The sequence below is a fragment of the Erinaceus europaeus genome, chromosome 6 (genome assembly GCF_950295315.1).
Source record: "Erinaceus europaeus chromosome 6, mEriEur2.1, whole genome shotgun sequence".
Lineage (NCBI taxonomy): Eukaryota > Metazoa > Chordata > Mammalia > Eulipotyphla > Erinaceidae > Erinaceus > Erinaceus europaeus.
The window spans coordinates 54452372-54478232 of record NC_080167.1 but is presented as its reverse complement, the minus strand read 5'-3'; the positions used below and the strand labels follow the sequence as shown (position 1 = coordinate 54478232).

Sequence of the window (25861 nt, the reverse complement as noted above, 5' to 3'; positions counted from 1 at the left end):
TATAGTGCATAAGGACACAGGTTCAAGCCCCTGGTCCCCAACTGCAGGGGAAAAGCTTCACTAATGGTGAAGCAGTGATACAGATATCTCTCTCTCTCTCCCTCTCCCTCTCCATCTTCCTCTCTTTCTCTCTCTCTCTCTCTCTCTCCATCTCTCTCTCCTCCTTGTCACTCTATTTCTCTGTATCCAATAATAAATAAATGAAATAAATAAAATATTAAAAAAACTTATGGAAGAATATTCTGTGTGAGAATGGGAGATCAAAGACAAAAGTAAAGAGAATATGAGATGGAGAGATGGAAAGAGAGAAATGAGAGGAAGATAAACAGATCTAGGTTGAGAATGAATTATTGAATTCCTCTTTAAGTATCACCAACTCTTGCTATTAATCTCTGACTTTGTCTAAATGAGATAATATAACCTTGAAACACTCGTAAGTGTAATTTATGATTGAAAAAGTATGTATAATTATATGTTGTTGCAAATTGCATAGGGCATATCTATATCAAAATTTATTCATTTGTTTGAAATTCAAATGTAATTGAGTATCCTATGTCTTTAATTACTAGGTCTGGCAATTTTCCATGTGAATGTCTGATTGCTGCTTACTATATCACTCTGCCTCTGGCCACATTCATTGAGCTCTTCTTCTTTGGAACCCTAGCAAGTGTTTCTGGACACTCAATGAATATACTTAATTCTGTGCCTAGAGTGTAGCTCCCGATGCTTCTTAAATAGCCAAACTCTCATTTCCCATGCTGTCAAGTTACATGATTCTTGTAGTATCAGCTGAGCCCCTTGTGCTTCAGTGTGTGTACTCCTGAAAGAGCTCATTTCACAGCCCAGGAGATAGGCAGTGGGTGGAACATTGGACTCTAAAACATAAGATGTTGAGTTTGAGCCCCAGCATTGAATGGAGTGCTGCTCTGATTCTTTCTCCTACAGATAAATAAATAAATACATTTTTATTTAAAATGAAAAAGAGCTTATTTCTCTGGTGGAATGAACATTATCCAGAACACTCACAAACTACTTAATATTTCCAAGTCATCAATGTCGTCCTGCTCTTTGCCTCTGAGCCTTGGCCCCAGTAGCTTCTTCTGTGGGGGCCAGTAACACTCAAGCCAGGCAAATGATGACCTCTGTTCTGGCTTTCCATGCCACTGGGTCTGCTCAGGCCTATGGAAATAAGATTTGGCTCTGTGACTGTTCCTGTTCCTTCTACCTCTTTTCATCCCTTTCATATTTTCTTGAAGCTACATTGAGGTTATAAAGATAATTTGTCAATTTGTAGAATAAAATTGACACAAAATTGATTTTTTTTATTATCCTTGATTGACAAGACACCCACAGTTAATTTAGGTATTATGTAATACTTTTTGTTGTGAGTTTAAGCACAATTATACTACTATGCTAACTACATATTTTATGGATAGAAGCACCCTTTGTAATAAAATAATAGTTATCATAGACTCTGACATGTAACTATCATATTTCCTGTGGGGTTATCCACTCCGATAAAACATTGGGGAGTATATTAGTGCACTTAAGGTCACCTGTACTTAATAGTGGGTCCAGTTGGATGATAATGAATGGACTTGACCTCCACCTTTTCCAGTTGAAATAACTCTACCCCTCTAAGTTTATAGATGTTTGACCTTTGAAATTTCTGTTTGATAACATGGTGCTGGAAGAATTTATAGTGATAGTCCACCTAGATAGTAAGTGGTGCTTCTTTAACAGTGCATTTCAGAAGATACCATCTTTGCTCAGTCCACCACTTCATACAGTGAAGACTGATTTTATTCCAGTTTCCAGTCTGTAAGCCAGTTTATGATTCTATGCACTGACCTACAATGAGAATTATTTCAATTTTTGCTATTGCCATGGCTTCACCATTCTGGACTGAATGTTTCAGAGAGAGGGGAAGAGAGAGAGTGTGAGAGAGAGTGAGAGAGAGAGAGAGAGAGAGGGAGAGAAAGACTACAACAGTGAATCTTTCCCATGTGCCACAAAACTCCCATGTAGTGTACTGGGACCTCAGACATGGATCTTGTGCCTGGAAAGCAGATGCTCTCCCAGATGAGCTATCTTCTTAGTTCTGGAGTGATTTTTTTTTTTTAATTGATGCCAAGAGATATAGTGCTTAAGGGATAAACACTCACCTTGTGCTCTTGTGCAATCAACAGTTGCAGCTGTTCTGCCGAGACTTATGGTCCCCAGTGTGCATCCAAATACAATGACTGTGAAAGGGGCTCCAAGGAACTCTGCACCCATGGCATCTGTGAGGATCTGGTCCGCACACAGGCTGGAGAGGTGGGTCCCATCTGGAACATTATGCATTATTATAAGAACACAAACTAGTTGGACTGCAAAATGGAAGTCTCTTCCAGCCCTTATACCAGTCCCAAGTGAAGAAAGAGATGAGAATTGATCCTATATAGACAGCAAACTGAGCCGGAGGTTGAGTTCATTACATAAACTAGTTATGCATTTTATTGTCGCTTCCTAAATCTTTCTGTGAGACATGACTTTTTCTTGGCCTTATACATTATTAAAAATTCATTCATTTGCATATTTTGAGAGATAGCAAGCATGAGAATAAGGGTGGGTGGGAGGGGAGAGACAGACAACCCAGAGCACTACTCAGCTATGGCATAAGGTAGTGCCTGGGATTAAATCTGCGCTCTCTGGGGCCTCAAGTATGCAAGTTCTATGGTCAAATAAGTTGACCTACCTCCTTGACTCACCTTGTGAGTTTTAACAGTGACAATTTTTTTTTTTTTTACGAGAGAGAGAGAGTGAGAGAGAGATATTGAGAGAGAGAACACAAACCAGAGCATCACACTCATCACTTTGGTATGTGCACTGCCTAGGATTGAACTCAAGGACTTCACATATGCAAGTCACTCACTGTGATACCTCTGGGGTTGCAACAACAGCAAATTCTAAGGCACATTGACCCTTATTTATTTTTTTTTGGCCTCTAAGTTCCTGGGAGAGTTACAGGCCTTGTGAATCCACTCCCCAGAATGTTTTCTGGCCTCTGGGTCCTGATAACCATCACCCTGACCCTCAAGGTCACCCAGCCATTGTCTGCTTGACCCTGCTTGATACCTTCATTTTTACTTCTGTTTTTTAGTTCTTTATTTTTAGTTCTATTTTTCTCCCAATCCACTGATGGAAAATGGTTTCATTCCAATGATGGTGGTGGTAGGGGGCTGTGTGTGGGAAAGGAAAGAGACACTTTTAGAAAGGAAACAAACAGAATTCATTTTCTGAAGTTTGTGTCGACATGGGTGTTTTTCCCTTGAAAACATAGCAGGCTGAGTTGATTGACTTTAATTATATTGACCTACAGTTCATGATTATTGTTGCTTTTTCCCTGGCATCTTTAGGGGGCAAATTATAGGTTTTCTTTACTCTGGAATAAAGATGTTTCTCTTTTTGCATGATCTGGTCTAAATGCTTAATCATATGGGAAGAAAGAGAAGCTGCTCAATTGGCCTTATGAAAATGAATGTGGCATGATAAACGGTTTGGGATTTGATGAGATTTCCCCAAGAGTTTTCTTGTTCATTTTATTGATTGTCTTTATTCATATCTTGTCATCCTGCCAGCCCAAGTTCAGCTGCATCTGTGATGCTGGGTGGGCACCCCAGTCCCTGGCAAACAATCCGGCCTGCACTCAGGACATAGATGAGTGCAGCCTCCCATCTGCACCTTGCTCAGAACATGTGCAGTGTTTCAACACTCCAGGGTCCTTCTATTGTGGGGCTTGTCCGACAGGTATGTGGGAATATCCTTGCCCAGGCAGAGGCACTGTGCCAGGCTCTGTGTGCTCAACAGGCAAGATGCTGAGACAGATTTCTCTTCAAGGTAGAAAGAAGTACTCTGGTCCAGTTTCATGTCCTGGATCACTAACTCCCACTCCAGGCTCTCTAACTGTTAAACTCCATAGTGAAAATGAGAGGTTTATCCAAGACCTGTGCTAGAGTCAAACTTTGGGGATGGAGTTAGCCTTAGTGTTTGTGAGGACAAACATTTTATTGTTGTGCCCATCCCATGAACCAGGCTTGCAATTTTAATTTTATGTCCTATTTTTCATCTTCCAGATGTTTTAAACTCATCTTCTTAAGAGTCTAGTAGTCCTGACCTGTAGTGGTCATTAGGAGATGCATTGGCCTAGCTATCAATAGAGGTGTTTAGCCCACTACAGGTCCACAGACACAATCTTCAAGGAACACAGATGTTGGAGCTACTGAAAACATGGACTGTCTGGATTAGAGTCCAAGTTTCATTCCTTTCCATATGGGATCATTATTATTAATTCAATGTGTATTTGTACCTACTATGAGCAAAATACCATGTTGGGGTCTCTGCAGTTAACCAAGACTGAGAGTTTACAAGTTCTGTCTATGCTCCTTGAATGTTCTCAAACATCCAAGTAGAGCACAAACAGAATATGGTATTGTCCTTGTAATCAACAGGATGAGAAATAGTAGGAGCTACTATTATTAATATTATTTAAAGATTTACGTCTGTGGCTGGGTGGTGGCACAACTGATTGAGCACGTACATTACCATGCACAAGGACCTGGGTTCAAGCCTAGGTCTAGCAGTGAAGTAGTGCTGTAGGTGTCTCTCTTCCTTCCTCTCTATCTTTCCCTCCCCTCTTGATTTCTCTCTGTCCTATCAAATAAATTAATAAATAAAAAATTTAAAAATATCAAAAACTACTTATTCCTCCCCAAAAGAAAATATCGAAAAAAATATGCTATCACTTTGACACATGTGATGCCAGGGTTTGAACTCAGAACTTCATTATTTATTTATTTTTTTAAAACATTCTCTTTTTAAAAATTATCTTTATTTATTAATTAGATAGAGACAGCCAGAAGTAAAGAGGGAAAGGGGGATAGAGAAGTAGAGAGACAGAGTGACACCTGCAGCACTGCTTCACCACTTGTAGAGATTTCCTCCTGCAGGTGGGGACCGGGGCCTTGAACCTGGGTCCTTGAAGTTGTAGCATGTGTTCTCAATCAAGTGCACCACCACAAAGCCCCAGACTTCATTTTTTAAAAAAATATATTTTTGATGAAGTGAATTTCTTTTTCTTTCTTCTATTTTAATAAGACAGAAATTGAGAGGGGAAGGATGGAGACAACTGCAGCACTGCTTCACTGCTGGTGACGATTCCCCCCCATAGGTGGGGAGTGGGACCTTGAACCTAGGTCCTTGCACATGGTAATATGTGCACACAAGTAGCTGCACCACCAATCAGCTCCTAGGGGCTTCAGTTTTGAAAGTCCAGAATACTATCACTGCATTACCTCCCATGCCACCATAACTACCATTTAAAACACAAGAAGCTGAAGCTTAAGAGGAAAATAGCTTACACAAGATAACGTAGCCTACAAACTGTCAGTCTTCAAATCCAGACCTGCCTGACTGTGGATCCAGGCTGAGGTCTTGAATGCTTTGCTGTGGCATTTCCCTTAGGGAACCCATCCACTGGTGATTTGAGTTTGTAAAAGTGAGAAAAAAGTAGAAAAAAGAGAAGGGTTTGTCCCTTTCTGCTCTCAGGCTCATGTGAAATTTGCAAATAATTACTAAGTTGAAGTTGATTTGCTGATGACCTTTTCTAAATGTCAGAAATTAGAGTAAGAAAATATTTAAATCACGAGTTGGGCCATGTATTTTTACATTATTTTTGTTGTTGGAGCAAGAAATAACCAGAAAAAACTTTTTGTTTTACTATTAGTCACCTCATTTCCCTCCTGAATCATAAAGTTAACATACACTGGTTATAAAACATAAATAAATTTCAATACGGATATTATTTTCTTTCCTCTGCAGAGTCAAGGCCTCACACATGCTTGACTTTACCACTCTCAGTGCACTCTTTCATTCATATAGAGATACACACACACATAGAGGCAGAGACTACAGCAAAAGTTCTTCCTCTTGTGCAAGGCATGGTACCCTCCCTGGTGAACTGTCACTATGGCTCAACTTTTTTAAAGCTTTGTTTCGTTTGAGATAAAGAGACACTTACATGAGAGAGACAGACCAAGGCATCACTCAGTCAGGTATGTGCAGTTGTAGGAATCAAGCCATTTTGCTGGCATTTGATTTTAAGAATATTATTATTATTATTATTTCTGTTTTTATTGTTATTATCATTCTGATCCATAGAACATTTTAATGAGTTGAACATATTTAATTTTTGGCAATTTGCATTTCTTCTTGGCCCTCTTGTCTTATGGAGCTAACTTTTGGTCTTTTTCTAGGCTGGCAAGGAAATGGATACCATTGTGAAGACATCAATGAGTGTGAAATAAACAATGGTGGCTGTTCTGAGGCTCCACCTGTTGCATGTGTGAACACGGTTGGATCTCACCACTGTGGAGCCTGCCCACCAGGTGCTGCTCGAACATGAATCTTCTACCATTACAGCCCAAATATACACTTGAAAATAAATTTTGGGCTCAATTTTCAGGGATTTCTTAAGAATGAAACTGATAGTGCATAAGTTCTACTTGTGGATTCAGGCTTGTTAGATCAACTATATTATAAGAAACTAAAGTATTGGGCTGGAGAGATGGCATAATGGTTATGCAAAAGATACTCATGCCTGAGGCTCTGAGGCCACATGTTTAATCCCCAGCACCACAGTAAGCCAGAGTTGAACAGTGTTCTGGTATCTATTTTTATATCTGTCTTATTAAAATAAATAGAATTTTTCAAAAAGAAGTATAAACAGCTTATAATAGAAAACAATAAACCTTTCCAAATGGTGAAATTTATTTCTGCTGAGATAATGAAAAATTTGAAAAGTCTTCTCTTTTGACCACAGACATTCATGTCTGGTATTCCCACAATAATTATAATAATTTACTCAGAAGCATTTTATATAATGTAATACATGCTAGTTTCTAGAGAGAAGTCTTTATGGCTATTCTCTAGTCCAAACCGTGTTACTATTCAACAAGTTCAGGAAATTTTTTTCTTTAATTGGTGGAGTTTTTTTTAACCATTTAAAAATCTAATTTATTTATTTTAATATGACAGATGCAGAGATAGTTATGGGGGAGTGATAGAGGGAGGGTGAAAGAGAGGGAGGGGACAAAGAGAATGAGAAGGAGAGGGAGAGAGAGAAACTGCTTGGCTCTGGCTTATAATAGTACTAGGGACAGGAAATTTTAAAGTAATAAACTGAAAATATATCAGTTTTATTAACACAAACCAATGCACTTTGAAATTGTATAGTAATTCAGTTCTAGGAACATTAAAGTAGTTGTAATTAGAAAAATTTAAACTTCCTAAGTGTCAGCACTTCCTATGTCTTCCAGAAGCTTCATATATATTTTAGTTTGCTTGTTTTGGTTATTCTTTTTTTAAAATTTATTTTTTATTTAAGAAAGGATAAATTAACAAAACCATAGGGTAGGAGGGGTACAACTCCACACAATTCCCACCACCCAATCTCCATATCCCACCCCCTCCCCTGATAGCTTTCCCATTCTCTATCCCTCTGGGAGCATGGACCCAGGGTCACTGTGGGTTGCTGAAGGTGGAAGGTCTGGCTTCTGTAATTGCTTCCCCGCTGAATATGGGCGTTGACTGGTTGGTCCATATGGCCATACCACCCTGAACACGCCCGATCTCTTCTGTTTTGGTCATTCTTTAGAAACTACCCAGAACTTTATTTTTGAAAATGAGAACCTAATTCTTGTCCACTTACTTAATTATGGAATTTTGTTTCTGACCCTTACTATTTACATTTTCTCTGTTGATAATAGAGGCTCTCTAGTTAGTCTTCTTCAGGATACTTAGCTCTCAGGTTGTATTATTATTATTATTATTATTATTATTATTATTATTATTATTATTTCATATTCTCAGCATTGTTTGTCTTGCTCCCATCAGGGTACCAGGGCAATGGAAGAGTGTGCACACTCATCGACATCTGCTCAGTCAATAATGGAGGCTGCCACCCACAAGCATCATGTTCTTCAGCTCTGGGTAATGATGTATCTCTTTAAGCCAATACATAGGCCATATTATAACATTATACATTTGATTTTTTAATACAAAATCTTTATCTTTAATGATAGCTCTTTTATGAGTATTTCCCAAGACTATTAATTATGTAATCAATTCATGAGCATATTTTAGGAAAGAAGGAAGAAAGAAAGACATACTTCCTACTTTAAAGGTTCTTTCATTTATATTCCATTGACCAGAGCTGAATTGTGTGTCTAAATCTGGCTATAAGGGAGAATTATTGTCTTTATTTTAGATACTAATGCACCCAGCAAAAATAAGCTGTTCTTAGCTGAGGGGAAAATTGTATACAGGGTCACAACCAACAAATTTTCAGTGACACATGAATTAGTATTTAACTCATGATGTTGATCTTTGATTTTTCAGAATTCATTTTTAACTATAGAAACAAATAGAGATATAGCTTAATGTTTTTATCCAATTTGGTGACTTCAATCTTGTTTGAGTATCTTGTTATTTTGAAATACCATTTTTCTTTTTACTTACATGTCACATTAGGATATCATGTGATATATAATGCAATATATATACATATATACTCATTACACTAAATGTTTCTTCTTATATAAAATGGTTTGGGACTTGGATTGTAGAAAAAAGACTGCTTGAATTTTATTTTCCCCTTGGTTTTACCACATTCTAGCTGTGTATCTTTGGTGAACACACAATCTCTCAGTGTTTTGCTTTTTTCTGTGAATAGGAACTATAGGTTATTATTTTTACCTACTTGTAGGAGTAGAGGCTTAATCTTAGTGTATTAACTACATGTGTTTATGTTGCTTTGCAACAGATACCATCATCATAAGAATATTTTTTTCTTTCTGCTGTCAATCCTTTCCTGTTGATGCTTCCCCTTAACTCTAACACTCAACCCATAAACCTTTAAGTTTCTCACAGCTTGAGACTATGACGCATGAACTGATAGCATCAATGTCAATCTATAAATAAAATATTTAAAAATATTGAATGCCTTTCTTACTTTAAAGATTTTAAAAAAATGGAAAAAATAAGACTCTAATGCCTCTCCTCATACCCTGCCTTATCTGCCTGTAAGAAAAGGTAGGCATGATTGTAGTGACACCTGGTGTATATCACAGCCCGAGAGTAGTTGCTGGGTGTGAACCAAGGACATCTATGTTTACAACTTTGGTTTTTATTTCTGAACAGGTTCCTTGCCTCTTTGTACCTGTCCCCCAGGATATACTGGAAATGGTTATGGATCAAATGGATGTGCACAACTCAGTAATATTTGCTCAAGTCACCCCTGCTTGCATGGGCAGTGCACCGTGAGTTCTTTGTTCTTCCTATGGTGACAGAGTATTTGGAAATAATTTTAGTGTCACTTCTGCAAACTACCTTTTCTATGACTCATACGTTTTAGGTAATGAGTCGACTTCAAGATAAAGAACACAGTATAGCTCTCAGATAAGACATAGGTAGGGATTCTAGTTGGAGAAAAAACTATTTAATTTTTCTCTTGGTGATTTAGAAGGTAGTAAACCAGAGCCTATAGTTTGATCCAAATTAACATAACTTTTTTTTTCAAATTTATTTTATTTTGCTTCCAGGGTTATCATTGGGGCTTGGTGACTGACTGCACTACGAATCCACTGCTCCTAAAGGCTATTTTTGCCCTTCTTTGTTGCCCTTTTTTGTTATTATTATTGTTGTTATTGCTGTTGTTGTTGGATAGGACAGAGAGAAACCGAGAGAGGAGGGGAGACAAAGAGGGGGAGTGAAAGATAGACACCTGCAGACCTGCTTCACCACTTGTGAAGAGACCCCCCTGCAGGTGGGGAGCCGGGATCCTTACAACCATCCTTGTGCTATGAACCATGTGTGCTCAACCTGCTACACCACTGCCTGGACCCCTTACATGACTTTTTATACTTAACAGTTACCTTTAAGTGAATTAACATGAGACAAGTTAGGATGCTTATTATGGTTTAATGCTTGCTGCACATTTTAAACAGTAAATTTCCTTGTTATCTAGGTGACTAAAGTTTGCCTAGCATTTGTGCTATGATGCCATGTTGTTCATTCCTTAGGATACAGTGTCTGGTTATCTTTGTAAGTGTGAATCAGGTTGGGCTGGAATCAACTGTACAGAGAACATCAATGAGTGTCTGAGTAGCCCCTGTCAGAATGGGGGTACTTGTGTTGACAGCGTTGATGGTTTTAATTGTGAATGCACTCGTTTCTGGACTGGAATTTTCTGCCAGACTCCCCAGCAAGGTACAGTCAGCATTTTTTATTCCACAGATACTTATAACTGGAAATAACATAATTTAGTGAGTTCTGTTGTAGATTCTTCTCTTGAACTTTATAGTTGCTTAAATACATAGAGCTGTTTTTTTCTTTTTTCTTATAGAAATAGTGTAGAATTAACAAAGTAAAATTTCCCATACCTCATTTAAGGCAGAAATACCTTTCTTCCAGGAAATAATTAGTATTTTCCATTTTTATACATTCATTCTGTAAGTGAAGTATGCTCGTGTATTGCCATTTGCAGTTTTCTAAGGAAGTTTTCTCTATAGCTGTTATTCTCAAATATAATACAAGTCACTCTCCTGTTTTAGATGATACAGTGCTCCCCATTGTCTATTAAATAATGAGGCTGTTTTTCCATTATCCTCCATAACAAAGCCTCTTCCTAACCATCTAAACTTAATTCTTGCTAGTTCCCTAAAAATAGTCTTATTTCTTTCCTTTTTAATTAATTTTTTGGTATTATTTTGGTATTATTTTTATTTATAGAGACAGCCAGAAATTGAGAGAGAAGGGGGTGACAGAGAGGGAAAGATGAGAGACATCTGTAGCACTGCTCTACCACTCTTGAAGCTTCCCCCTGCAGGTGGGGACTGGGGCTTCATAACCAGGTCCTTGTACATTGTAGCATGTGTACTTAGTCAGGTACGCTATCACCCGGCCCCTCATCTTCCCTTCTCACCTGGTCCCTGTGCCACCATTATATTATTTTGTGTACCCCTACTCGCCCCCTGCCAGAATGTCCCAAATTCCTTCTGTGTTTCCCGTCCTTTATTTAGCCTCTTTAATCAAAACTTTTCTGACTACTTTACCCCTCATTTGCTGCTTCTGAATCTGAATCAGTACATTTACTGAAACGATAACATGCAGGTAGAACTATGATAGTCCCAGTGTAGGTGAACCCATAAAGAGACATGACATGTTTTCTGATTGCATTCCAGTTGAGGAAATAAGACTAACACAAAATGGCAGTAAAGAGTAAAGATGATCAAGTCTCATCTCCCAGAGGTAGTCACATGGATATCAGAAGATAACCTAAAGGTCAAGACAAGTTCATGGTGGGGGAGTCCATCAGTTAGAGCTAGGGTTTAGGTAGGTGTTTATAGAGCATAAGATGGACAGAAGGAATAGTGGGGTTTTTGTTCTCAAGATTAGTTGCTTAGACTTGGCAAAATATTTCAGCTGCAAGGTTAAAGTTGCCTAGACTCTTCTTCCATTTTGGAATCTTTGGAAGATCCTGTTTATGTTTTCCTTTACAGTTTGTGGAGGTTCTCTCTCAGGGATGAATGGGAGTTTCAGCTACAAGAGCCCTAATGTTGGTTTCGTTCATAATGTTAATTGCTTCTGGGTTATCCGAACCGAAGAGGGAAAGGTAAACAGAGCATCTTTGGTCCAAATGTGAAATAGATATATATGTATGTGTATATTATAGTGCATGTTTTACTTAAAAGACATGCAATTTAATGTAGCTGTTATACATTGAGTATTTACTAAGTGTCAGGCATTTGGGTAGACATTTTATGTACCATTCTCTAAACTTATACTACTCTTTGAAACAAGTAATAGTAACCTAAATTTATAGATGAAATATTGGAAACTTAAAAACCCATGATTTAATATCTTCAATTATCGTATATTTGTAAATAATTAATTATAGATTTATCTCTTGAAAGTGGCATATATGGGATAGGGGAGATAACATAGTGGTTATGCAAAAGATTTTTGTGCATGAGTCTCTGAAGTCACAGGTTCATCAGTCCCCCACAACACCATAATCTAGAACTGAGCAGTACTATAGTGAATAAAAAAGAAAAGTAAGAGAGAAAAAGAGAAAAAAGTAAGAAAGAAAAGGAAAAGAAAGAAAAAGAAAGTGACATGGTATGAACAACTTCCTAATTATTGGAAGAAGTATTGTAAAACTAACTTGGAAATGATAAATAATACAGTTTGACCTTTATATTTTTAGGTGCTGCGTATTATTTTCACTTTTTTGCAATTAGAATCAGTGAACAATTGTCCACATGAGTTTCTTCAGATTCACGACGGAGACTCCTCTGCAGCATTACAACTTGGAAGATTCTGTGGCTCCACACCTCCTCCTGAACTCCACAGCAGTGACAGTGCTCTTTATTTTCACTTCTATTCTGACCATCTAAGAAGTGAGAGAGGCTTTGAAATAAGATGGGAATCACAGCAACCAGGCAAGTATAAACATACAGGAAAATAGAACAATATTTTGAGTTTTAAAAATATTCTTAATCACTATTAGATTTTTGGAACACAAAACATGAGAAATCTAGTCAATGATATTTTTCTTTTCTTCTTTATTTTTTGGCTTCAGGGTTATTTCTGGGGCTTGGTCAAGCCTGTAGTATGCATCCATTGCTCCTGGTGGTCACATTTTTGAATTTTACTGGCTAGGACAGAAAGAAATTCAGAGAAGAGGGGAAGATAGAGAGAGAAAGACACTTGCAGACCTGTTTTGCTGCTTGTGAAGCGTCCCCACTGCAGGTGAGGATCCTTGCACTTATCCTTGTGCTTGGAACTATGTGCACGTAACTCAGTGCAACACCGCCTGACTTCTACATCAATAATATTTTTAAACAAAATAAGTGAATTTGACTTTGTCTTCAGAGAACAAAATTTAGATGATATTCATGGACTCCTTATGAAGTTAATAAGCGGCATTTTTATAAGTTTTATTGGTAAATTACAATAGGATGTTTTTGAGGATACAACCCATTCCTTCACTTAGGATTCCTGTCTTTTTTTCCTCCCTCCCTCCTTCTCTGTGTCCCTTCTTCCATCCCTCTCTTTCTTCCTCCTTCCTTCCTTTTCCCCTCCCTCCTTCCTTCCTTTGCTGTCAGGATTATAGCTGAGGTTCCATAACTGTGAGAGTCTAGTGCTCCCAGTGAACTTTTTTTTTTTCTCATAAAGTGAAAGACAGAGATGGGGTGGGGGGATAAGGAGAGAGAGAGAGAGAGAAAGAAGAGAAGAGACACCAAAGCACTGTTCACCATCCACAAAGCTTTCCTTCTGCAGGTGCTCCCTGTGGTTGCTGGGGGCTTCAGATGGGTTTTCTTTAATGGTAACATGTGCTCTTTGCCACATGAGCCACTTCCTGGCCTCCAATATTTAGCCGTAATGACTATTGATAATTTGCTTTATTGTTCTTTTATTTGACCATTTTATTATGAAAGACCTCATTAAAAGATACAGAGAGTATACTTACTATTCATTCATTAATAAATCTGTAGATCTATTTTTCATTTTATTCATTTTTTTGGTTTATTTATCCTTCTGCTATTGTAGCTGAACTACTAAAGTTGAAATCTGACTTCACTCTTTTAAAAAATGCTATGTCCTGCTCTACATCCTTTGAATTTCCATGCACATTTAGCATAAACTTATTTTCTCAACAACTGTCTTGGCATTGCATTGAACTTATAATTAACTTGTAAAGAAATGACTTCTTAAATATGTTGACCATACAAGTGTATGCATTTGACTTCCTTTCTATATAATTAGCTCTCTTTTATTTTTTGCCAAAATAGTTTTCTGCTTTCATTTATGGATTGAACCTCAGAACTCTGAGACTCATACATGAAAATCTGTTATGTAAATAACTATACTATAACTCTAATAAGCCTTCTTTTATTTGTTTTAGCAATAATTTACAGGTTTTGGTGTCTAGTCCACATATTTAAAAATTTTTTAACGTTTAACTTTTCATGTTTTAATTTTGATGTTTTTTAATTTTTATTTATAAAAAGGAAACATTGACAAAACCATAGGATAAGAGGAGTACAGCTCCGCACAATTCCCACCACCAAACCTCCATATCCCATCCCCTCCCCTGACAACTTTCCTATTCCTTAACTCTCTGGGAGTATGGACCCAAGATCATTGTGGGATGCAGAAGGTTGAAGGTCTGGCTTTTGTAATTGTTTCCCAGTTGAACATGGGCGTTGACTGGTCGATCCATACTCCTAGCCTATCTCTCTCTTTCTCTAGTGGGGAAGGGCTCTGGGGAAGTGGAGCTCCAAGGCACACTGGTGGGGTTGTCTGCTAGCATCTGGGAGCCTGGTGGCTGAAAAGAGAGTTAACATACAAAGCCAGACAAATTGTTGACCAATTATGGACCTAAAGTCTGGAATAGTGCAGATGAAGTGTTGGGGGGGTCCTCCATTTTATAGATAGCTAGTAGGCATTAAATTATATTATTTTTTCTATAATTCTACACACACAAGGTTCCTGAATTAAGTGACACCAAGATAGCCTAGAGCTCTGTGCTTATACAAGGAATCTACTACTCTGGTGGCCATTTTTATAGAGATAGAAGAGGTATAGAGAGGGAGAGAGGAAGAGAGACATTTTTATAAAATGTCTCTCTTCCTCTCTTACATAGCTTCTGCCTTGCATGTGGAGGTGGGGGACTAGAACTTGGGTCCTCACTCAAGGTGACATGTGCATTCTATAAGGTGCAACAACCCTGGCCCCAGTTCCAGAATTTTAAAGAGTTATACAGAATTAATTCACTTCAGAGTGAAAAAGAATAGGGGCCTGTTCATTGGCTCACCTTGTTAAGTGCATATAATACTATGCACATACCCAAGTTCAAGACCCCTACATGTAAGGGTAAAAACTTTATGAGTGATAGAGCAGTAGTACAGGTCTCTCTTGCTCTCTCTCTCTCTCTCTCAAAACAAACAAACAAAAAAAGAAATAGAAAGAAAAAGAGAAAAAAAATGGCCACTAGGATAGTGGAATTGTGCAGGCACAGAGACCCTTGGATTATCCCAGTGACAAAAAAAGAAAAGGTTGAGAAGAAGGCATATATCATCCCATTATGTATCTCACAGTTAGGTCTGCCCTGTTATATTGTATTCAAATGATATCACTCTATGATGGTTGACAAGCACAGTTCTTAACACATGAGTGACTCAATGCTTTATCAGTTGAGATATATAAATTTATAACTTTATCAAAGTGGAGAATTTAAAGTTTTGTTAGTTTAGGAGATATTCATAATTGCACATGATTAGTTTCTATGTGCATTATATAATTTGTATTCAAATGTATTTTTTTTCTTACTTTAGAGTGTGGAGGTATACTGACTGGTACTTATGGTTCTATTAAGTCTCCGGGATACCCTGGGAAGTATCCTCCAGGAAGAGATTGTGTCTGGAAAGTTCTAACCAGTCCTGACCTTCTTATAACATTTACTTTTGGGACCTTGAGTCTGGAGCACCATGAAGATTGCAGTAAAGATTATCTTGAGGTGAGAAATTATATTTAGTTAGAATTTAATACAGTATGATTATAAATCAGAACCAAACTTTAGTTTGATGATGATCATAGTTTATTACTAGTAGTTAGGTATGTTCTTTAATAGGCAGATTATGTGTATTTTAAAAAATTTTATTATGTTTATATGCTAGATAGAGACAGCCAGAAATCGAGATGAAAGTGAGTGAGAGAGAGGGAGAGAGAGACAGAGAGATACCTGTAGCCCTGCTCCACCACTCATGAAGATTTCCCCCTGCATATGGGGACTGGGGGCTCGAACCTGGGTCCTTGAGCACTGTAACATGTGCACTCAATCAGGTGCACCGCCATCTGGCCTCAATGTGTAAGTATTGCTAAGTTTTTATTAGGACTTGTTTAGCTTGTTGCTTCTTCTCTCCCACAAATCTGGGAAACGCATCACCTTGCCTTCCCCTATCATTTCCTGGAAACCTTCTCCCCTATTATAGGAATTTCAGAATTAATGAAATAAATACTATATGTCTGTATTTTCCATTGAAGATCCAAAACTGTTGAGTTGCTACACAAGTTGTCAATAGTGTTCCCTGAAGAAAAAGTAACTTATGGTGATTATGTTGAATAGTTCGAACTAATAGATAAAGAATGAGCCTTATGAGTCTATATTGATGATTCTTACTAGGAGGAGAGGAGTTAGCCTATGGCTCTCCTACTTACCATTGATAAAAGATGTTTTTTAATGTTTTATTTGTTATTATGGCTAGCTAGAAGATTGTAAGGTATAGTTCCACACCACACACACCACCAAAGTTCTGTGTTCCCACACTCCCACCTCTCAAAGATAACCACAGTAGTTCTCCCAGTCTTAGATATGGGTTGACTATTTTTTTTGCCTCCAGGGTTATGGCTGGGGCTCGGTGCCTACACTATGAATCCACTGCTCCTAGAGGCTAGCTCTCTCTCTCTCTCTCTCTCCCTCCTTCTCTCTTTCTCTCTCTCTTCCCCTTTTGTTGGCCTTGTTGTTTATTGTTGTTGTTATTGATATCTTTGTTGTTGGATAGGACAGAGAGAAATTGAGAGAGGAAGGGAAGACAGAGACGAGGAGAGAAAGATAAACACCTGTAGACCTGCTTCACCACTTGAGAAGAGACCCCTCCTGCAGGTGGGGAGCTGGGCGCTCGAACCACCAGTCCTTGCATTTTGCACAATGTGCGCTTATCCCAGTGGGCCACCCCCAGAACCCCTGGGCCAAAATTCTTTACGGGTACAGGAGGTGGGAGTTCTGGCTTCTGTAATTGCTTCTCCACTGGACATGGACATTGGCAGGTTGATCCATACCCCCAGCCTGTTTTTGTCTTTCCCTAGTGGGCTAGGGCATGGGAGAGGTAAAGACACATTGGTGAGGTTGTCTGACCAGGGAAATCAGGATGGAATCATAGTAGTGTCTGCTACTTGGTGGCTGGAAGACAAATTATTTCATGAATAGGAACCCAAAGGTAGGAACAGAGCAGATGAATTAGGGGTCTTAAAGTGGGAAGACTCTAGGAAGTCTATTTTTGGTATGTTTCAAGGGGTCTATGACTTTAGTAATTTTTGCCCGAGCCTGATAGCTAACATGCAGGTGGACTAAAAATGTTGTGTGGGAAGTTGGTGCCAGAATTTAGAATAGGACTAGAAACCTGAATTAGGGCACAGAGTAGCTTCCAAACATGAGGAAAGTATATAAATACCATTAGCTGTTTACTGGCAAACGCTAGAAGAAGAAGCTGTTTACTGATCCGACCTACTATACATATATATATATATATATATATATATACAAATATATATGTATTTAGCACCTACCATATATATATATATATATATATATATATATATATATATATATATATATATATATTTAGCACAGGATCCTGTGTGACTGACCTCTGAGCCTTTTCAGTCTGAGCTTGCAGTCCATAGTCACAGTGGGGAACATTCTAGGCTGCACTCTTCTCAGGATCAGTCTTCCTTGAGTGTCAGGGTAGTTTGACCCATCCTCCCTTCAGAGAGTGGGGCAGTCCCTACCATTACTGCTCTACAACAAAAGTAAGTTCTTGGAGAGACCCACAAGAGAGCTCATGAAGATTTTCCTGATGGAAGTGACTAGTAGTGGTGGGGAAAGTGATCCACTAGATGTCTAGTTTGATCATAGCTATGTGGGAATACAAACATTCTTTGACTAGAGCCCCAGATGATGGTGTTGACCCACTTTTTTTTTATTGGGTTATTGGTTTTCCTTTATTTTTAAACTATACAAATTCTTTTTTTCCTCCATTTTTTTCCCTTCAGGGTTATTGCTAGGGCTCCGTGCTTGTACCACTAATCCACTGCTCCTGGAAGCTATTTTTCCCCTTTTGTTGCCCTTGTTGTTTTATCATTGTTGTGGTTGTCATTATTGATGTCATTGTTGTTGAATAGGACAGAGAGAAATGGAGAGAGGAGGGGGATACAGAGAGGGGGAGAGAAAGATAGACACTTGCACACCTGCTTCATTGCTCATGAAGTGACCCCCCCTGCAGGTGAGGAGCTGGGGCTCGAACCGTGATCCTTACGCCGGTCCATGCGCTTTGCACCACATGTGCTTAAGGCGCTGTGCTACAGCCCAATCCCCAAGCTATACCATTCTTTATAGATGTTTGATATCAGTTGTTTGTCTGATGTATGATTTGTAAATATCTTCTCCCAGTTACTGAGTTGCCTGCTTATCCTTGAATACTTTGCTTTCGATGTATAAAAGCTTTTGAGTTTGATATATCCATTTACTTTTGTTTTCATTTCACATGCCCATGGATTGGTTAAAAATTTTGTTTATAAAGTATAGAGTAGGGGGGAAAAGGATGTTTTATATTCACATGCCATATGCAGATAGGTATATAAAGGTGTTGCTCACCATTTGCAGATTGAAAAGATCTTTGAGAAGAGAAGGGGTTCTTATTTGTCTCTGTCTTATTACCATCAATCATAGCCCCCTTTATACTAGTGAAATGAGACAATATGCTCTTTTAAATCCATTAAGGCTGAATGGAGAGCTGTGGAATTATTCATAAAGGATATAGGGTACATCTGTCAAATAGGGATCATCACAAGTTGAAATCATTAGTAATTTAGCAGTTGTAATGGATTTGAAACCTTTGGGAATGATTGGAAGACCTACCCCTCACTGGAAAATGCAGCAAGACAGTCTTTTAAATATGGACATTAAAGTGAATTTCCTTGAAATGAAATTTCAATAAATCCCATCAAATTAAAATTAGAGATTTTTGTCATTTCTACATGTTTATTAGGATACATATATACAGTGTCAATCACTGACACTTGGCCTTTCATGTCACAATACCTTTCATGTCTCAAAGGTCACCATATTTAAAAAAAAAAACTGGCAAACTTTGGGAAAATGTAATACTGGTTGTGAATTTTCTGCCAATAGAAAAAAAATTCAGTGGTCAACATGACCATACTAAAATTTTATTTAGGATGTGGGAGATAGCTCATCCAGCAGAGTGCATACCTTACTGTACATGAGGCCCTGGATTTGAGCCTTAGCACAGCTTAGGGGCATCATCTGTAGCACCGGGGGAGCTCCCCGAATGGTGGGGCTGTGCTGTGATGTCACTATCTGTTTCATTCCCTTCTTTCCTCTTAAATCAAAAGACATATTTGATGTAGAGGACTATCAAGATAGCTCGCTTGGATAGTGCACTTGTTTTGTCATATTCGTGACTCAGATTCATGCCCGGCCCCCACTGTACTTAAGGAAGCTTTGCTGTTGTAGTGTCTTTCTCTGTCTCTGACTGTTTATCTGAAAACGCCAGTCAGGAGTGGGGTAAGTCTCAATGATGATGGAAAAAACAAAACAAAAACAAAAACCGGACACAGAAGTGGTGGAATTGTCTATGTATGAGACCCTAACATTGCAATAATAATGTTTTTTTTAAAAAATTGATCCATGAATTTCTTCAGGTTCTGTGAAACATCAAGTATGTTGGACTTGTAAATGTTAGAATTTACAGTTATTTCTAAGGGTTGGCCATTGGTTCAATGGACCTTATTTGAGGTCCTTGATTTAATCACCAGCACCATTTGAAATCACTCAAACCGAAGCCAGATGGACTCCATGGATGGTATAATGGAGCTTTGGTGCCCCATTTCCTACTTTTTCTCATAAAAATAGGATGTTGTGTACTTAATTACTATTAAACCTACCATCTTATACTTTGTTTTTTTTATTTATGTCATATGCTCTGTATTCCTTTTTCCCTAATTTTAGATAATTGAAGATTGTTAAATGATATATTTTAAAATCAGAAGTTGTACTTCTTAAACTCATTAAGCCATCTTTCTGTGATTTCTAATCTGCTTCCACCATTATTTTCCATCTCTGGTTCTCCTGAGTACCTAGAACAAGTTGTGAATCCATCACCATTGTGGCCATTTCCTCTTTGTTTATATTCATTTGTTTCTTTTAGATCACTGTGATATATACATTTGAAACACATCTAGGAAGAGGGGGTACCTAATAAAGAAAACAGTGAGATTAGTAATATGAGGAAAAAAATCAAAGTATGCATCCACCTTCAATTTGAAGTTTAGACAGAAGATAAGGTCTCAAGGGTGATGGGTGAAGAATACCAGCCTTTACTGAACCCCAACCCAGTGTGAGAAGGGGTAATATTTGCTGTATAGCAAACATGCCCAGTGGAGAGATGTGTGTGACAGGAAAGCCTTTCAAAATCACCATTTTTATAGAGACAGAGAGAGATGGAGAGGGAGAGAGTGGGGGAGACACCTGAAGCGCTGCTTCACCGCTCAAGAAGCTTCTCCCGTGCAGCTGCAGGGTCCTAGGGTTTGAACCCAGTTTCTCCAGCAAGGTGATGTGTGCACTCTAGAGGGTGCACCACTGCCTTGCCCAGAGTCATCATGTTTAAATGATACATTTTCTGAAGGTAAGATAAAAATAGTCTGGGCTTGTGAAAATCTGACCACCCAAGTTTAATGATTTGTTTTTGTGTTTTAGATTCGAGATGGTCCTTTGCATCAGGACCCAATTCTTGGGAAATTCTGCACCACTCTCTCTGTCCCACCACTCCAGACCACAGGTCCCTTTGCCAGACTGCATTTCCATTCTGACAACCAGATTAATGATCAAGGCTTCCATATCAGCTACTTGACATCACCTTGTAAGTCTACTGATTGTTGGAAACTTAATATGTATGTGAAGGGCAATGCTGTGCTTATAGCTATTTCTTATTTTAATGTGAGACAGCAAATGATTTACTTTTTAGAGCAGCATTTTGTCTTTTACATGCTTTTCTCACACAGATATGATCTTTTTCCCTTTCTCTTCTCATTGTTCTATTATTGTTACATTATTCCTCGTTCCTAAATCACAGGAATCGCATCATAATAGTTATGAGGCACCTAAAATTAAATAATGCAGACAGCTCATTAGCTGTTATTCTATATTTTGTTGTTAGACATGTTGCTTAGAAGAGAAACACAGTCTGTCTTAAGATACATCATATTTGATAAATATTATGATTTTAACTTGAATTGATCCTTTATAACAAGCAAAAACAATGAAATCTCTTATGACTTTTATGTTAAGGCCTGTAGAGAATTTTTTTCCAGAATATACAACTTTGTCATTTAATGAGAATTCTCAGCAGAAATATCTTTTAATTCTCAGTAGCAGAAAAATAGCAATAAATATCTTCTTACAGAGCTTAAATTCCACTTGATCTGACTTCTGGCTGAATCTTTTATAATTTGTAAAGCCCTTATTTGTTATTTTTAATTTTTTTAAAAATTGGGAGCCAGGTGGCGACATGCCTGGTTAAGTGCACGTGTTACAGTGCACAAGGATCTAGGTTCAAGCCCCTAATCCTCACCTGTAGGAGGAAAGCTGCACAAGTGGTGAAGCAGGGATGCAGGTGTCTCTCTGTCTCTCCCTCCCTCCCTCTTACCTCCTCTTTCAAAGCCTCTCTGTCTCTATCCAATAATAAATAAATATATTGATTTTTTAAATATATTAATAAATTAATATAATAAATATATTATTTTTTAAAAAAAATCTTTATACAGCCAGAAATAGAGAGAGGAGGGGAGACAGAGAGGGAGAAAGACAGAAAGATACCTGCAGCACTGCCTCACCAATTGTAAAACTTTCCCAATGCAGGTGGAGACCCAGGGCTAGAACCCAGATTCTTGTGCATTATGACATATACGTTCAACCAGGTTCACCCCAACCTGACCCCATTATCTGTCTTTTGTACATATCAACTTTCTATTGACCACACCAGGTAATCTCTATTCCACATTCCTTTAATATGTTTTATTTTTTTAGTGCTTTATTTTATTATATGGATTTAAAAAAAATTTAAGTAATTTTTTTTTGCCTCCCCCTTCTCCTCCTCCTCCTCCTCCTCTTTTTCTTCCTCTCACCTGTGTTACCACTGGGAATCAGTGCCCACACAATGACTCTACGGTTCCCAGATGATTTCTTTTCTTTTGATAGAGGGTGAAGCAGAGAGAGATAGCGAGAGATGGGTAGATAGAGAGATACAGAGGAGAGACACATGAAGCAAAGTTTCCCCCTTGCAGGTGGGGACAAGGGGATTGAGGCTGGGTCCTCAGGCATTGTAACATTTGCACTCTGCAGGATGGTGACCTCTTTTTCATGAACTGCATAAATTGCCTCACATCTCTTTGGAATGAGCATAGCAGGATTCAGTGCATGATAGTGGAAGAGGATTTAAGTTGGTGGTGAGAGTTGGTGTGCAGACACCTATCATGGAGAGATAACATTGTATCCAGGGGGTGGGGTGGTAGCACACTGGGTTAAGTGCACATAGTGCAAAATGCAAGGTTCCATACATGGATCCTGGTTCAAGCCCCTTGCTCCTCACCTGCAAGAGGAAGGGAGTCACTTCACAAGCAGTGAAGCAGGTCTGCAGGTGTCTATCTTCCTCTCCCCCCCTCTGTCTTCCCCTTCTCTCTCAATTTCTCTCTGTCCTATCCAACAACAGCAACAACAATAGAAAAAAGGTAGCTGCCATGAGCAGTGGATTTGTAGTGCAGGCACCCAGCCCCGGTGATAACCCTGGAGGCAAAAAACAACAACAACAACAACAACCAAAAAAACACCATTTTACCCAATCTGAAAGCTGTCTCAAAAATTGTTATCCCCTCCCCCCAATAAATCAGTTTGTAGAGGAAGATGTTAGATTGTACTTCTCTCCATCTATTTCTTTAGGTTATTAGATGAATACCTGACAAACATACCAGATTGAAAGTCTTAGAATTAAAAGCATCAACCTATATATGGTGAATAAAATGAATAAATGATGGGATGGCCATTCACTTGATGTTTTACTTCTCTTCCATGTTCTCCTTAGTGGATCTGCATTGTGGAGGGAACCACACAAACCCAGAGGGCCTCATTGCTCTGGACTTGACTGGACCTTTCACTAAAATTAGACAATGCATATATATTATAACGCAACCCTTGGGAGAACGAATACAGGTCAACTTCACCCACGTGAAACTGGAAAGTCAGAGTGGCATTTCTCAGAGTTACATTGAGGTAACCTTTACTCCTGAAAGCCCTTAGGTGATATTTATCAACATTTTATACTCTGTAGGACAGCAATCTTTTTTTTTTTTTATTTAAGAAAGGATTAATTAACAAAACCATAGGGTAGGAGGGGTACAATTCCACACAATTCCCACCACCCAATCTCCATATCCCACCCCCTCCCCTGATAGCTTTCCCATTCTCTATCCCTCTGGGAGCATGGACCCAGGGTCATTGTAGGTTGCAGAAGGTAGAAGGTCTGGCTTCTGTAATTGCTTTCCTGCTGAACATGGGCGTTGACTGGTCGGTCCATACTCCCAGTCTGCCTCTCTCTTTCCCTAGTAGGGTGGGTCTCTGGGGAAGCTGAGCTCCAGGACACATTGGTGGGGTCTTCAGTCTAGGGAAGCCTGGCCGGCATCCTGATGACATCTGGAACCTGGTGACTGAAAAGAGAGTTAACATACGAAGCCAAACAATTTGTTGAGCAATCATGGACCCAAAGCTTGGAATAGTGGAGAGGAAGTGTTAGGGGGGTACTCACTGCAAACTCTAGTGTACTTCTGCTTTCAGGAATATATTTTGCAGTAGTTTACGGATATGTGTGAACACATGCTTTCTCTTACAGAAACTGGTGTATATCTAGGTTTTGGGACTTTGTTAGAAAGTGAACCACCTGAGATGGAATTAGAGTATACTATGAAAGGAAAGGTCTCACCCGAGTAATGAAGCTGAAGGGTTGTCATTCCACACGTGAAGTCTCTGGACACAGTCTCAACTGAAGCATGTTGAGGTGGCAATCATTGTGTTGGTTAGGTTGTGATCGGCAGATGCAATATTATTTGATATGGATTGGGAGAGGCATACGGGAAAGTGGGCCCTATCCAATGGTTCCAGGACTGGGGGAAGTAGAGGCTCTATAGTGGAGATGTGAGGTTCCTGCTGTCTTAGGGTTCAAAAAGACAATCGATAGTTAATGTTATCATCACATTATTTGGTAATTGGGTTAACTTTGAAAAGTCCTTTTGTTAGGGTTTGCTGTACAGTACCCAGTATCTTGTATATAGCTGTGCTATTGGTTGCTTCTGATCTACTCGGTCTAGGCTTTTGAGAGAGTCTGCATATCAAATACACAGCCTATATATTGAAAAGATTCAGTTTGTGTTTTGAAAAACTTTGAGACATACAATTGATTTTCCCCCTCTCGTATTAATTAACTAGTGATTTATGACTACATTTTACTAGGGGTGTACATAAACACCATTCCCACCACCAAAAGACTGTGACCCATCCCTCCCACCCACTCCCACCTCCCACTGTCCCAGGAAGCTGCATGTCTACCCCTCACCACAGGGTTTTTACTTTGGTGCCCTACTTACAATTTGATCAGGTCCTGCTTTTAGTTTCCCTTTCAGATCTTCTTCCTCAACTTCTGTTGATGAGTGGGATCATCCCATACTCATCTTTATCTTTCTAACTTAGTTCACTTCACATAATTCCTTCTAGCTCTAGGACAGCAATCTTTACATGACTGTTGGGTCAGCAGCACCCAGCCAATTGGGTCACCTTTATGTTAGAAATACAATTCTGGGAGGCCCCTGCCATGGTTAGGGCCCAGCACTAGGGCATATATCTTTTGTGCACCTCTGGTTTGATCTCCAGCACCATGGATAGTACCAAGGAGGAAAATTGGTGGAATTCCTTGGTGGTGGAGTGGTACTTTGTTATCTTTCTCTTTGTGTCTTCAAAATTGTAGTATAAAAAACTGGGCCAAGGAAAAGGCTCAGCAATATTGCACTCATAGTACACAAGGTCCTGGGTCATTCCCTGGCACTACTGTACCCTACCCCAGATCCACTGAATCAGAACCTCTAGGGGAGGCTCAATAATTGATGTTTTCACAGATCTCCCAGGTGATTATGACATAGGTTAGAGTTTAATAACTATTCTAAAGAGTTTGAAAAAAATATCTACCATGGCATGGGGGATGATACAGTGGGTAAAATATTGAGCTTTCAAGTATGAGGCTTCAACTTTGATCTCTGGCATCATATATACCAGAGTCATACTCTCTAGCTCTCTTCCCCCCCACCTATGAGTGAATAAATGAATAATTTTGAAAAATAAAGATTTTTCAAGTAATAAATACTGGCTAAACTAGGGGCATCAAAAAGACAAAAAAATGAAAACATACCAGAAACTCATAACAATGCTAAATTATTTTTCAAATGAATCTTATTATCTAAGATGAAAACAAGTAATTATGGTAAACAGAATTTAATAATAGGTTATAGACTTCAGAGATTTTTGAGTACAGTCCAGAAAAGTAAAAGGATTTGCACAAGTGAGCTGGCTAGTCAGTGGAAAGACTAAGCAAAAGCACTGGATCATTTTTATTTGAAAGTTTATATCACGCCTCTCTTACTACTACTTTCTTTTTTTAATTTTTATTTATAAAGTGACTACTTGCTTTCTTTCAGAAAGTTAGCTTTGACTTAATTCTGTGTCATGCTTTTAATAAAGATAACATGTGGAACAGAAGAGGCTGTTTTTGTTTGCTTGGCCTGGTATTTATTTGCTCACTATTGGTCAAGCCACAAATTAAAGGTTTGAGTAAGAGAAACAGAACACTTTTTGTTGGGAGCA

At 38.6% G+C, this 25861-nt stretch overlaps 1 protein-coding gene across 1 annotated transcript in view; it reads left to right on the top strand.

Annotated features, from left to right (window-relative positions):
* CUBN (cubilin) overlaps nt 1-25861 on the top strand; it is a 289660-nt gene that overhangs the window by 13657 nt on the left and 250142 nt on the right. The window contains exons 7-17 of the mRNA XM_060192232.1: nt 2190-2316; nt 3621-3789; nt 6294-6425; nt 7933-8028; nt 9238-9356; nt 10119-10305; nt 11598-11710; nt 12305-12539; nt 15438-15619; nt 20660-20822; nt 23040-23227. Coding sequence (XP_060048215.1) covers nt 2190-2316; nt 3621-3789; nt 6294-6425; nt 7933-8028; nt 9238-9356; nt 10119-10305; nt 11598-11710; nt 12305-12539; nt 15438-15619; nt 20660-20822; nt 23040-23227 — 1711 coding nt within the window. The remainder of the gene's footprint in view (nt 1-2189; nt 2317-3620; nt 3790-6293; nt 6426-7932; nt 8029-9237; nt 9357-10118; nt 10306-11597; nt 11711-12304; nt 12540-15437; nt 15620-20659; nt 20823-23039; nt 23228-25861) is intronic.